Raw genomic sequence first — 13,805 nt, 5'->3', positions numbered from 1 at the left:
CACTACGAAATATCGTAGCTGCGCTATGCCTCCTGCCTTACACCGCCGCACGTAAGACACCCGCTCAGCAGGTGTCATAGATCAGGGGAAGCAGTATCCCCTGCCATAAGGCACGGGGATAGCGCATATTCCCCTGATCGTTTGTTTATAAATCTACCCCAGAATCACCAGTGAAGTAATTAGCTCCACCTGTGGATCTTTTAAAATGTGTCAGTGAGTAATGAGTGCACCTGTGCAGCAGCTAGGTTGTCTGGAAAATGTGAACTGTTGGTAGCTCTCGAGGACTGGAGTTGGCTACCACTGTTCTTGTGTGTACAGGAGCCACGATATATCCCAGAACCATGTAAAAAATGGGTCAGAAGATTGCAGTGTATGTACGCTCAGTTAGGTCGGTTCTGAGTTTAAGGGAAATCGTCAGTAAAGACAGAATGTCTGGCAGTCGCTCCAGTGTCTACCCAGCTTACGATTGGATAGTGTGTTAGAGGTTCCTAAAAGGTTTGAAAAAAACGATTTCGTTTTTTTTTAACAGAGCAATAATAATAATAAGCAAGTGTCTTATCCCCAAATTTAAGCCTCTACATCAGGGGTGGCCAAAGCAGTTCTCGAAATCTACTAACTGTAATGACTGCACCTGTGCACCAGAGAGGTGCTCTAGAAAACGTGAACCAACTGTCACGTTTTCAAAAGTGCTGCATTCATTCCTAACCGACACATTCTACAGATCCACAGGTGACCTACATGGACCGTTGGTAGATGTTGAAGACCGGTTTGGCCACCCCTGCTCTGCATTATTTTAGGGTGCAGAAAAATGTCCATAACATGATTTATTTTAAGCACGTTTCTAAAATATTTTGGAAAGACACTTTCCAGTTCCGAAACAGATGTCTCACCTGTACAACACCCCAATATACATGTTCCACATATCCCAATCTGTTATATTTCACAGAAAATCACCAGAAATATGACATGCCACTGGCAAATTGTACTCTTCTAAACACATATCTGTGCATTATCATTCATTCATTTATTCATTCTATACCAGAACGTCCCGATATATTTGCCTTAAAATATCGATTTCACCTAATCCCCCTGATCCGTGGCTACGAATTAAAAGCTGTGCCGCTTCAATTGAATGCGGATGTCTATTTGAATAGGTAATCGGTCCCAAGCGTGGCGTTATTGGCAGCATTAAGCAATTTGCAACTAATTGAATTTGGCCTTTAGTATCACAAGTATGGACATTTGCACAGTTCCCCTTCTTTCATTGTATATGTTAAAACAGGACCACTGAACATGTTCTGCATGGTGGACAGATTTCTTAGCACCTCCTTCTTTTTTTTTATTTTTTTTTATATAGACCGTTTGATTGGCTGCTACCTCTCACATCTAAAAACTCAGATTTTAAACCTCATACACACATGCTGATGTTCGCCGCAGCATGGCTGTCATTAACGAGAACCTCCCTTGTCAAAACATATAGGACGAGGGAGGGGGTCCTTAACGATGCACGGGAGTGCCCAACGTTCACAGTATTCAATGGACACGCTAGGCGATATTGCTCAAAAAGGGTCCTGGTCAGGGCCGGATTAACAATGGGCCTGATGGAGCTACAGCTCCAGGCCCACTCTCCAAATAGGCCCATATAGGAGAAACAGAATTTGACGGCAGATAAGAACCACTTGGCCCATCTAGTCTGCCCCTTTGTTAAACATGTTACCTCAAACCATATTTGATCCTTATTTTTTTGTAAGGATATCAATATGCCTATCCCAAGCATGTTTAAATTGTACTACTGTATTTGCCTCTACCACCTCTGATGGGAGGCTATTCCACTTATCTACTACTCTTTCTGTGAAGTAATTCTTCCTCAAATTTCCCCTGAATCTTCCTCCCTCTAGTTTCAGTGCATGTCCTTGTGTTCTGCTGCTCCTCTTCCTGTGAAGAATGTCTCCCACCTGTACCTTGTTAAAACCCTTGATATATTTGAAAGTTTCTATCATGTCCCCCCTTTCCCTTCTCTGCTCTAAAGTATACATTGAATAGACTTAATCATCAGTAGTGGGAAGAGGATGGAAGGAGGAGAAGAATGAATGTCGGGTGGCCTCAATTTTGGAAGTTATGAAGCGGGCAAAGTCTGTAAAAAAAGGATGGGAAGGGGTACAGGACTGCTAAAAGTAGGAATTGGGGGCTGTTATATATACTTGAAAATGGATTTAAGTAACTTGAGTATTAGAGAATGAACTTGAAATGGAGGAAGACTTCCAGTGAACAAGATGTTGTTCCGAGGCAACACGGTCATTAGGAGTGACAAAGGGTTCTGGGAGAAATGGTAAACAGTGGGGTATATTCAATGCCCTGAGGGTGAGCGATGATGGCGAGCAGTGCCGATAGCTCATTCTCAGTAGTCAGTCCACCCCCCTTCACTTGCCATTTCCACCTCGCTGGTTCTTTTCAGTGAGGTGGAAACGGCAAGTGCGGTCAACAAAACGGCAGGCTGCATTTGTGGCGAACCTGGCCATTTAAGGGAATCCTCGCTGTCCTCTGACAGGGAGGATTTCCCCGGAACATTAATTACAGCGAGCGGCCGGCGAGGGGGTTTGATGGCAAGGATGGCTTGTTTTTAGCGATCCTCACCGTCGCACAAACCCCCTCACCGGCAGCATTGAATGTCTAGGTGGACATACTCTGGGTCGACAGTGACAGAAGCTTGACACAAGCAAAAAGTCGACATGAACATGGTCACAACAATTTTTTTCATTTTTTTTGGGGTGTCTGTCGACTGCCCTTGCCATGCTTTGGGCACTATAATATTCCCCTCCATGTCCACTGAGGTGCTAAAGTTCGAACAAGTTGGTTAAAGAAAACTTATGTCGTCCTTTTCATGTTGCTTGTGTAGACGTGTCAATGTCAACCATTTTTAGGAGTAATAACATACTTTCAGGGGAGTTGCTAGACAGACCACACAAAAGTGGTTTGTGGGGATCTGGAGTTGTCATAATTTGCATAAGAAAACAAAATAGAGCGAAGAATGCCATGGTTCCTCCATCCTATGCTATACCTAATCACTCTGCATGCTTTCTGCCCCCTAGCAGGGTGTGTTGTGGCATGGGCCACAGTGCAGGGCTGTGAGTAGTGTTCAATCTAGCACCCGCCATCTTTGAAAACCCATGCAGTCCCTCTTCCCCGCCTGTGGTGTTTCTAGCACAGGTCTGGTATGCATATCAGTGCTGATAAACAGACCACACTGTGCTAGAAGCACACCAGCAGAAAGCGACACCCCAGGCAGGGAAGAGGAACTGCATGGGTTTTCAAAGATGGTGGGTGCTAGAATGAACACTGGGTGCAGATGTATTATGTGCAGAGAGAGTTAGATTTGTGTGTGAGTTATTTTGTTTCTGTGCAGGGCAAATACTGGCTGCATTATTTTTACACTGCAATTTAGATTTCAGTTTCAACCCACCCCACCCAAATTTAACTCACTCTGCACATGTTACATCTGCCCCACCTGCAGTGCACATGGTTTTGCCCATTTTCCAAACAAATTTGTACTGCAATCAGATCTGAATAAAGGCCTATGTTAGGGGTGCATGTAGAGGGGGGAGAGTGAGGATAGGAGGAGGAGAGGACTACTTTGCCCTTTCTCTCTACCTGCTGCCTCATGTCCTGACATATCCCTGCCATCCTCACTACTTGCCTTCAGGTCTCCTTACCTGCACCTCATGTCACCTGTCTGTCTCCCCTCCTTCTAGACTGTAAGCTCCTTAGAGCAGGGACCTCTTCCCTCCTGTTCTCACAGCACTCTTCTTGCATTTGTTACAGCTCGCTTACTCGCCTTCCATCTATACCCTTATCTCTTCTCACTCCCCTACATCTCAGCTCTCTTACTCACCTACCATCTATACCCGCATCTCTTCTGACTTGCTTCCCTACATCTATGCTCTTACTCACCTGCCATCTATACCCGCATCTCTTCTCAATCGCTTCCCTACATCTCAGCTCTCTTACTCACCTACCATCTATACCAGCATCTCTTCTCACTCACTTCCCTACATCTCAGCTCTCTTACTCACCTACCATCTATACCCGCATCTCCTCTCACTTCCCTATATCTCAGCTCTTACTCACCTACCATCTATACCCGCATCTCATCTCACTCACTTCCCTACATCTCAGCTCTCTTACTCACCTACCATCTATACCCGCATCTCTTTTCACTCACTTCCCTACATCTCAGCTCTCTTACTTACCTACCATCTATACCTGCATCTCTTCTCACTCACTTCCCTATATCTCAGCTCTTACTCACCTACCATCTATACCCGCATCTCTTCTCACTCGCTTCCCTACATCTCAGCTCTCTTACTCACCTACCATCTATACCCGCATCTCTTTTCACTCACTTCCCTATATCTCAGCTCTTACTCACCTACCATCTATACCCGCATCTCATCTCACTCACTTCCCTATATCTCAGCTCTTACTCACCTACCATCTATACCCGCATCTCATCTCACTCACTTCCCTACATCTCAGCTCTCTTACTTACCTACCATCTATACCTGCATCTCTTCTCACTCACTTCCCTATATCTCAGCTCTTACTCACCTACCATCTATACCCGCATCTCTTCTCACTCACTTCCCTATATCTCAGCTCTTACTCACCTACCATCTATACCCGCATCTCATCTCACTCACTTCCCTATATCTCAGCTCTTACTCACCTACCATCTATACCCGCATCTCTTTTCACTCACTTCCCTACATCTCAGCTCTCTTACTTACCTACCATCTATACCCGCATCTCATCTCACTCACTTCCCTATATCTCAGCTCTTACTCACCTACCATCTATACCAGCATCTCATCTCACTCACTTCCCTACATCTCAGCTCTCTTACTCACCTACCATCTATACCCGCATCTCTTCTCACTCACTTCCCTACATCTCAGCTCTCTTACTTACCTACGATCTATACCTGCATCTCTTCTCACTCACTTCCCTATATCTCAGCTCTTACTCACCTACCATCTATACCCGCATCTCTTCTCACTCACTTCCCTATATCTCAGCTCTTACTCACCTACCATCTATACCCGCATCTCATCTCACTCACTTCCCTATATCTCAGCTCTTACTCACCTACCATCTATACCCGCATCTCATCTCACTCACTTCCCTACATCTCAGCTCTCTTACTCACCTACCATCTATACCCGCATCTCTTTTCACTCACTTCCCTACATCTCAGCTCTCTTACTTACCTACGATCTATACCTGCATCTCTTCTCACTCACTTCCCTATATCTCAGCTCTTACTCACCTACCATCTATACCCGCATCTCTTCTCACTCACTTCCCTATATCTCAGCTCTTACTCACCTACCATCTATACCCGCATCTCTTCTCACTCACTTCCCTATATCTCAGCTCTTACTCACCTACCATCTATACCCGCATCTCATCTCACTCACTTCCCTATATCTCAGCTCTTACTCACCTACCATCTATACCCGCATCTCATCTCACTCACTTCCCTACATCTCAGCTCTCTTACTCACCTACCATCTATACCCGCATCTCTTTTCACTCACTTCCCTACATCTCAGCTCTCTTACTCACCTACCATCTATACCCGCATCTCTTTTCACTCACTTCCCTACATCTCAGCTGTATTGCTAAGATTTGTGCTTTAATTGTGCTCTGTTTTAGTTCTTCTGTTGCTGTTATGTTTAGTTCTGTGTACCCTGTACTGTTCTAATGTGTGCTATATGTACGGTGCTGTGTACCACTTGTGGCACCTTATAAATATAATAATAATGGAGGCAGGTTTTGTGTGATAATGCTGCCTATTGGTTCCTCTAATAATGTGCTTGCAGAGGCATGATGCTGGAGCATCCATAGGAAGGGCCAAATTTCTAACTCTAGGCCTCATCTTCCTTGTATCCTCTGCAGTGCGTGACAGTCCTGATGGGATTTGAATATTCTTTGTTCCAGGCTCTGGTGCGTGGGTAAGATTCCTGGCTGGGCTGGATAAAAGGCGAATACCCCCATTTATTTCAGTTAGCTCTTCATTAACAGGACGTTGGGAGGTAATGGGAATCCTCTCCCAGTGGGAGTCTGCTCCCTGCTGATTACCCATAAGTCTGCAGGATAGAGCGGTACACCAGGACGAGCTGTGACTCCTGGATGTGAGGGAAGGGCTCGCCTTCTGGATGTGATGGGACTTTACCCCTCCTCTTCTCTCTGATAGTTTGCAGCTTGCAGTGCTGCTGTGAGGGGAAAGAATCTGTGTCTGGGCTCTTCAAAGAGGATGGGGGGGGGGGGGGGGTCGTGTTTTCTGTTTGTTTCAGAGGGCTGGCTTTCACCCTGTAACTGTATCAGTGCCACAAACTGAATACTTCTTATAATACTCCAATAGTATAGTATAATAATCCAAGCTCCCTGTCCTGGGAAATATATAATGACAGCAACTTTGAAGTTCCAGGCACCTATCCGCGGTGCATTGTACAATTATCTGCCATGAGGTAGTGCTAGGACACCACCATCTACGCCAGGACTCTACATTGCAATATATAATCATCAACTATTAGGTCCCCACGCTGTGTAATGTACAGACCTCTGCCCCGGGCTGGGGACTGTTAGGTCCCTGCGCTGTGTAATTTAAAGCTATCTGCCCCAGGCTGGGTACTGTTAGGTCCCTGCACTGTGTAATGTACAGACATCTGCCCCTAAGCGACTTTCTAACACATTTAAGTCTCTTCTGTACTCTCCCCCTCCTCCCCCCACCGGCTACCATCAATGCACAAGAACTTGCTTCCTACTTTAAGGACAAGATTGATAACATCCGAGATGAAATGGTATGCTCTTCCACAACCTCTAACCCTCTTTCTTCCCCACCTGAACCCTCTGGCACTTTCTCTTCATTTTAGCCACAAATGAAAAGGAAGTATCCACACTCTTTTTATCCTCCTACTCTACTACCTCTCTTGATCCTATACCTGCACAAGTCATTCAAAATCTATCTCCTGTGCTTATTCCAACCTTAACCTAAATCTGCAATCTCTCTCTTGTTACTGGTACTTTTCCTTTTCTGCTCAAACAGTGATTACTCCCATTCTGAAAAAACACAATTCTGACCCTAACTCTCTAACTATCATCCTATCCCTCAGCTCCCATGCCTCTCCAAGCTACTGGAGAGACTTGTCTACTCTCGCCTCACAAACTTTCTTAACTCTCACACCCTATTAGAGCCGCTTCAGTCAGGATTTCGATCTCAATACTCCACCGAGACAGCACTGACTAAAGTGGTGAATGATCTGGTAACTGCTAAGTCTTAAAGCCATTACTCACTACTTATTCTTCTAGATCTTTCTACTGCGTTTGACACTGTGGATCACACTCTTCTCTTACAAACACTACACTCCCTAGGTCTTAATGATACAGCCCTTTCCTGGTTCACATCTTACCTATGTGATCGCTCTTTCAGTGTTCGCTTCTCTGACTCTACTTCCTCTTCATTACCTCTGTCAGTCGGAGTTCCGCAAGTCTCAGTCTTAGGTCCTCTGCTTTTCTCAATCTATACTTCCTCTCTTGGCAAACTAATCAGCTCTTTCGGATTTCAGTATCACTTTTATATGCGGATGATACTCAAATCTGTCTATCAACCCCAGAGTTGTCACCAGTGGTTTTGGGCCGATTCTCTGAATGTCTCTGCCATCTCATCTTGGATGTCTTCTCGCCAACTCAAACGCAATATTTCTAAAACGGAATTACTTATATTCTCGCCAACTAAGAACAGTTACCATCCTGACATCTCCATCGCTGTTGACAACTCAACAATCTACCCTACCCCACAAGCTCGTTGCTTAGGGGTCATCCTTGACTCTGAACTGTCCCTTCTTCCCCACATTCAATCAGTCTCCAAATCATGTTACATGCATCTAAAAAACATATCCAAAATACGACCGTATCTCACACAAGACACTACCAAATCTCTTATCCATGCACTCATTATATCCCGCATTGATTATTGCAATAGTCTCCTAACTGGTCTTCCCAAGAACAGACTCTCAACACTGCAATCTGCTGATCCGCTCTGCCAGTCCCTCCATTGGTTGCCTGTATCTTACCGTATTCAATATAAAACACTTCTACTCGCGAATAAAGCTATTAACCGTACTGCACCAGCATATATCGCCTTACTTATCACAAAATATCTCCCATCTCGACCACTCCGCGTCTCTTCTGCACGACTCACTAGCTCCCATTCACAATTACAGGACTTTCATCGTGCTGCTCTCATCCTATGGAATGCCCTTCCACGCACAATAAGACTCTCCACTAGTCTCCAAACTCAAGCGTTCCCTGAAAACTCACCTCTTCAGGCAAGCCTATCATAGTTAAGTACCACACACATAACCCTTCTAGGCACTTATGTATTATATAGCTTCCCTTCTGGACTTGTAACTTGGTGGGACTGCTATGCTATTACTGGTGCCTGTCCTTGTGTTTCCCTTTTAGATTTCCTTATAGATTGTAAGCTTGCAACAGGGCTCTCTAACCTCCAAGTCTGTCTGTCATTACCCAGTTTATTTTATCACTGTCTACAATTTTAAAGCGCAACGGAATCTGCTGCGCTATATAAGAAACTGTCAATAAATAATAAAATAATACTGTTAGGTCCCCACGCTGTTTAATGTACAGACATCTGCCCCAGGCTGGGGACTGTTAGGTCCCTGCGCTGTGTAATGTACAGACATCTGCCCCAGGCTGGGGACTGTTAGGTCCCTGCCCTGTGTAATATACAGATATCTGCTCCAATCTGTGTACTGTACTGTCCTACATAGTGCGGTATAGAGATCTGCTGTAACCTGGGTAATGCTAGCACCCTGCAATGTCCTGTATACAGATATCTGCTCCAATCTGTGTACTGTACTGTATTACATTATGCAGAATAGAGATCTGCTGTAACCTGGGTAATGCCAGCACCCTGCAATGTCCTGTATACAGATATCTGCTCCAATCTGTGTACTGTATTACATTATGCAGAATAGAGATCTGCTGTAACCTGGGTAATGCTAGCACCCTGCAATGTCCTGTATACAGACATCTGCTCCAATCTGTGTACTGTACTGTCCAACATTGTGCAGTATAGAGATCTGCTGTAACCTGGGTAATGCCAGCACCCTGCAATGTCCTGGATACAGATATCTGCTCCAATCTGTGTACTGTACTGTCCTACATAGTGCGGTATAGAGATCTGCTGTAACCTGGGTAATGCTAGCACCCTGCAATGTCCTATATACAGATATCTGCTCCAATCTGTGTATTGGTACTGTCCTGCAGTGTGCGGTATAGAGATCTGCTGTAACCTGGGTAATGCCAGCACCCTGCAATGTCCTGTATACAGATATCTGCTCCAATCTGTGTACTGTACTGTCCTACATAGTGCGGTATAGAGATCTGCTGTAACCTGGGTAATGCTAGCACCCTGCCATGTCCTATATACAGATATCTGCTCCAATCTGTGTACTGTACTGTCCTACATAGTGCGGTATAGAGATCTGCTGTAACCTGGGTAATGCTAGCACCCTGCCATGTCCTATATACAGATATCTGCTCCAATCTGTGTACTGTACTGTCCTACATAGTGCGGTATAGATATCTGCGTTAACCTGGGTAATGCCAGCACCCTGCAATGTCCTATATACAGATATCTGCTCCAATCTGTGTACTGTACTGTATTACATTGTGCGGTATAGAGATCTGCTGTAACCTGGGTAATGCTAGCACCCTGCCATGTCCTGTATACAGATATCTGCTCCAATCTGTGTATTGGTACTGTCCTACATAGTGCGGTATAGAGATCTGCTGTAAGCTGGGTAATGCTAGCACCCTGCCATGTCCTGTATACAGATATCTGCTCCAATCTGGTTACTGTACTGTCCTACATAGTGCGGTATAGAGATCTGCGTTAACCTGGGTAATGCCAGCACCCTGCAATGTCCTATATGCAGATATCTGCTCCAATCTGTGTACTGTACTGTATTACATTGTGCGGTATAGAGATCTGCTGTAACCTGGGTAATGCTAGCACCCTGCAATGTCCTATATACAGATATCTGCTCCAATCTGTGTACTGTACTGTATTACATTGTGCGGTATAGAGATCTGCTGTAACCTGGGTAATGCTAGCACCCTGCAATGTCCTATATACAGATATCTGCTCCAATCTGTGTACTGTACTGTCCTACATTGTGCAGTATAGAGATCTGCTGTAACCTGGGTAATGCTAGCACCCTGCAATGTCCTGGATACAGATATCTGCTCCAATCTGTGTACTGTACTGTCCTACATTGTGCGGTATAGAGATCTGCTTTGCTATAACCTGGTAATGCTAGCACCCTGCAATGTGTTCTATAGTGCTGCCCCCCCCCCCCCCACACACACACATATGTGTAATGCTAAGGCACTGCAATGTGCGATATACAGACATTACCCCATCCTTGTGTGTGGTATGATGTCATCACTGTGTACACTGCCTCAGTATACGCCTGGAGTGCAGTGCATTGTCACAGCTGATTGGCAGCAGTCTTCTTGTGGGTATCTTACAAGCCAATCCCTTTGTTAGCCCTGCTTGCTATTCAGGAGTACAGCTGTAATGCACATTGCACAGCACACAGATCTCCCCTCTTCCGGGCTTGTTACTGAATCCTCCTTGGCCACTGCCCAGCCATGGCTGCCAGCCAAATCTCTCATCTTCCAGAACAAAGTCACCTCTCACCTTCCAGCTCCCAGCCATTAGCCGAGCTGTGTCCTCTGATGTCACCACAAACTGCCCACAGAATACTCAGAGGAAGCTGAAGATGCCTTTTGTTGTTGTTGTTACGTTATACAGGGAGCTGTGACTTCTCCTGTGCTCTGTGTGAGATGATCGGCAGCTGGGGGAATACGCATGCCATGTTTGCATGTAATGACCGTTCTCCGCTCTGTGTTGTTATTGGTGCATTGAGCAATTTGCATCTTTTATTAAGCGTAGCTGTACAAGTTTCCCAACAGCCAGGGATCTAGTGACTGGTGCTGGCAGTAATGATTGTGTTCTAGCTGTTGTAGAAATGTGACTGTGTTCTGCTCGCTGAATATTACATGTTATCAGAGCTGATTTATTTGGGTTTGACTGTTTTAAATTGCACGTTTCTAGGGCACCGAACAGGTAGAGAAATGTAACCTTTCAATGATAAAGGACAGGACCATATATTATGTACAGCGTTGCGAGTGCTCCCACCGCGGTTTACCACATGTCTGACCCATAGGATGCTGTACTTAAGTCATGTGATTAGATCCCCTTGCCCATTTATGAGATTGCGTCTATCAATGTACTAACTGCTGGTGACCTCATAGTCACTGCCCCCGGTGGCAAAATGTTTGTGTGGGTGCAGAGTATTTGACATAACTACTCGGGGCAATGTGTCCTGGGGGGTTATGAGTCATTGATTCGACCCAATTTAGCTCGACATGCATTGGGTTGACAGTCAAAATGGTTGACATGAGATTGTCACTTTTTTTTTTTGTCCTGAATGTCGACATGTGCGGCGTCATCGCTGGACTCGCCATGCTTTGGGCACGGTGCCTTGCTGCGCTCGGCACACTATTTTGTTCTGCCACCACGCCGTAGTGGATGGTAGGGCATAAAAAACCCTCATATAGACATTTTGACTGTCGACCTTGCCCTTGTCAATCTAATGCTTGTCAGCACTCCAGGCCTGTCGACCTTTTTCAGGTTTCGACCTAAGGCCTTTAGATTCAATCCATGTCGACCTAAATTGGGTCAATAGGTATTGACCATAATCTTCCTGGAGACCACAGCAATCAGAATGGCTGGTCTTGTTGTTATCATCATAAACTGTTTTGTACAGGACGTGTGTGTGTGTGTGTGTGAGAGAGAGATATAGTAGAGGGACAATGCAGGTCTGTGCATTAAGCTGTTGAGAGAGAGAGAGAGAGAGAGAGAGATAAAGTCTCAACCAACCAGCTCACATCTGTAACTTTTCAAACACCGCCTGTGACAGTTGGGAGCTATTTGCCTGGTATGTTATCTCCCCATCCACTTTATCTCTCTCCAAAGCTTAGCACATTGACCCCAAGATCTCCTAGCTGTGCATTGGAATATATGTGCTTTGTGTGGTATTCATTATTCCTTTTTCTTTCTTTGTAGTTGACATGGACGATGAAGATGGCCGATGCTTGTTAGATGTAATTTGGTGAGTAGTTGTAAGAAGGCAGCAGGTTGGAGAACATTCCCATTACATCCATGTATCTGGTACCTCAGGTCTCCTTTCCCCACTGTATTCTGTTCAGTCACTGCCCAAATCAGTGGTTCCCAAACTGTGTCACGTGGCACCCTGGGGCTGGGACACCTGCAGCGGTGCCCTGGGTTGGTGGATTAGGACCAGTTCTTATTATTTATGATCAATGTAACAGACAAAACCAGTGCCGGTGTCTGCCAGTCATATCGTGTACAAACAGAAGCAAATGCTGTGCGCCCCCCGTCACCAACCCCCCCCCCCCTCCCACCAACCACACTTAGCTCTAATTGTCATAGTTCAACCCACATGTGTCCTTTTAATGACACCTTCTTACCAGCCTATTATGGTATGGAAGTTGCAAGCAGTCATAATACTTAAATACAGAGAATATACTACTTTTACCTATGATCATTCTGGTGGGCCCCCAATCTCCCAGTGACTCGTGTGACTTCTGGTAGGTGGCCGTCCTGGTGATCTGTAGCTTCTGATAGTGGGAGTAAAGGTGGCCATACATCAGAAAGATATTGTACCCAATCATACAATCTCAATTGATTGTAAGATAGATTGTGTGCACATCTTGTGTACACAATCATACAATCAATCAGCAGATGGATTGTATGACTGATTGTATGATGGATTGTGAGTAGATTGTGTGTCCAAAAACCACCAAGGACTGCCGGGGATTTCAAGGGAAATTGTACACAATCTTGAGCGCAATCGATCTTAAGATCGATCTTTCTGATGTATGGCCAGCTTAACACGTACTAGTTCCCGCCCATTCCAGATGTATTGTATGTAGCCGAGGGAGGATTACTGATGTAACAATCTGTAACTTGTTCTTTTTGCAGTGACCCCCAAGCTCTTAACGACTTTTTACATGGATCAGATAAGGTGAGTGCAGGCTATTAGGTGCAGGTATATGACTTGTGGTGTTGGATACATCAGACATCCTTATAATCAGTTGGGAAGTGATGGAGGACGGTGTCATACTCTGGTCTGCTATTGTCCTTCCCACAGGATACGTTACTCCCCCTCCACACATTGCAGGTGTGCAGCAATAAACGGATTGTGGGCTACGTCCATATCCGCAGACTGTAGAAGAAAACCTGTAGCGTGTCCCGCTGTAATCTTGTGACCCGCGTAGCATAATTTCCTTACGTTGTTTAAAGTCTCTCACTTTCCTCCATACAAATGCATGCACTCGCATACACACTCTCACACACACACACACACACACACACACTCTCACATTAAAGGCTTGATGCCCTTATTGCATTATCACCTGTAGCATAATTCCCCCACACTGAGTCTCTCATTTCCCTTGTGCAGTAACTGACAATTTCACATTTAATTCCCCTAGGTTGCGGCCACTTGAATTTTTATTTTACGGGTATTTCCTTGTTCCTCCTGTCATGTGTGGTGGCAGATGTGTGATGCATTTGGAAGGGGTATTTGTGGGATGCAGAAGGTTTCTGAGTCCATAGTGCATACCAATGA

General features: G+C 45.2%; 1 protein-coding gene across 7 annotated transcripts in view; it reads left to right on the top strand.

The window, feature by feature from the left end:
• The window catches only part of BICRA (BRD4 interacting chromatin remodeling complex associated protein), a 58,734-nt gene that overhangs the window by 22,339 nt on the left and 22,590 nt on the right, over positions 1–13,805 (top strand). For 4 of the 7 annotated variants that reach the window (XM_083159849.1, XM_083159851.1, XM_083159850.1 and 1 more), the window contains 2 exons: positions 12,218–12,263; positions 13,157–13,199. In XM_083159849.1, coding sequence (XP_083015975.1) covers positions 12,218–12,263; positions 13,157–13,199 — 89 coding nt within the window. Of the gene's footprint in view, positions 1–5,955; positions 6,012–10,675; positions 10,973–12,217; positions 12,264–13,156; positions 13,200–13,805 lie in introns of those variants that run through there. The other 3 variants (XM_083159852.1, XM_083159853.1, XM_083159848.1) reach the window with 3 other exon arrangements.

The sequence above is a fragment of the Crinia signifera genome, chromosome 9, assembly GCF_055691185.1.
Source record: "Crinia signifera chromosome 9, ASM5569118v1, whole genome shotgun sequence".
Taxonomy (NCBI): domain Eukaryota; kingdom Metazoa; phylum Chordata; class Amphibia; order Anura; family Myobatrachidae; genus Crinia; species Crinia signifera.
The sequence above is the reverse complement of the archived record's forward strand: the minus strand, read 5'-3'. Positions and strand labels throughout refer to the sequence as shown.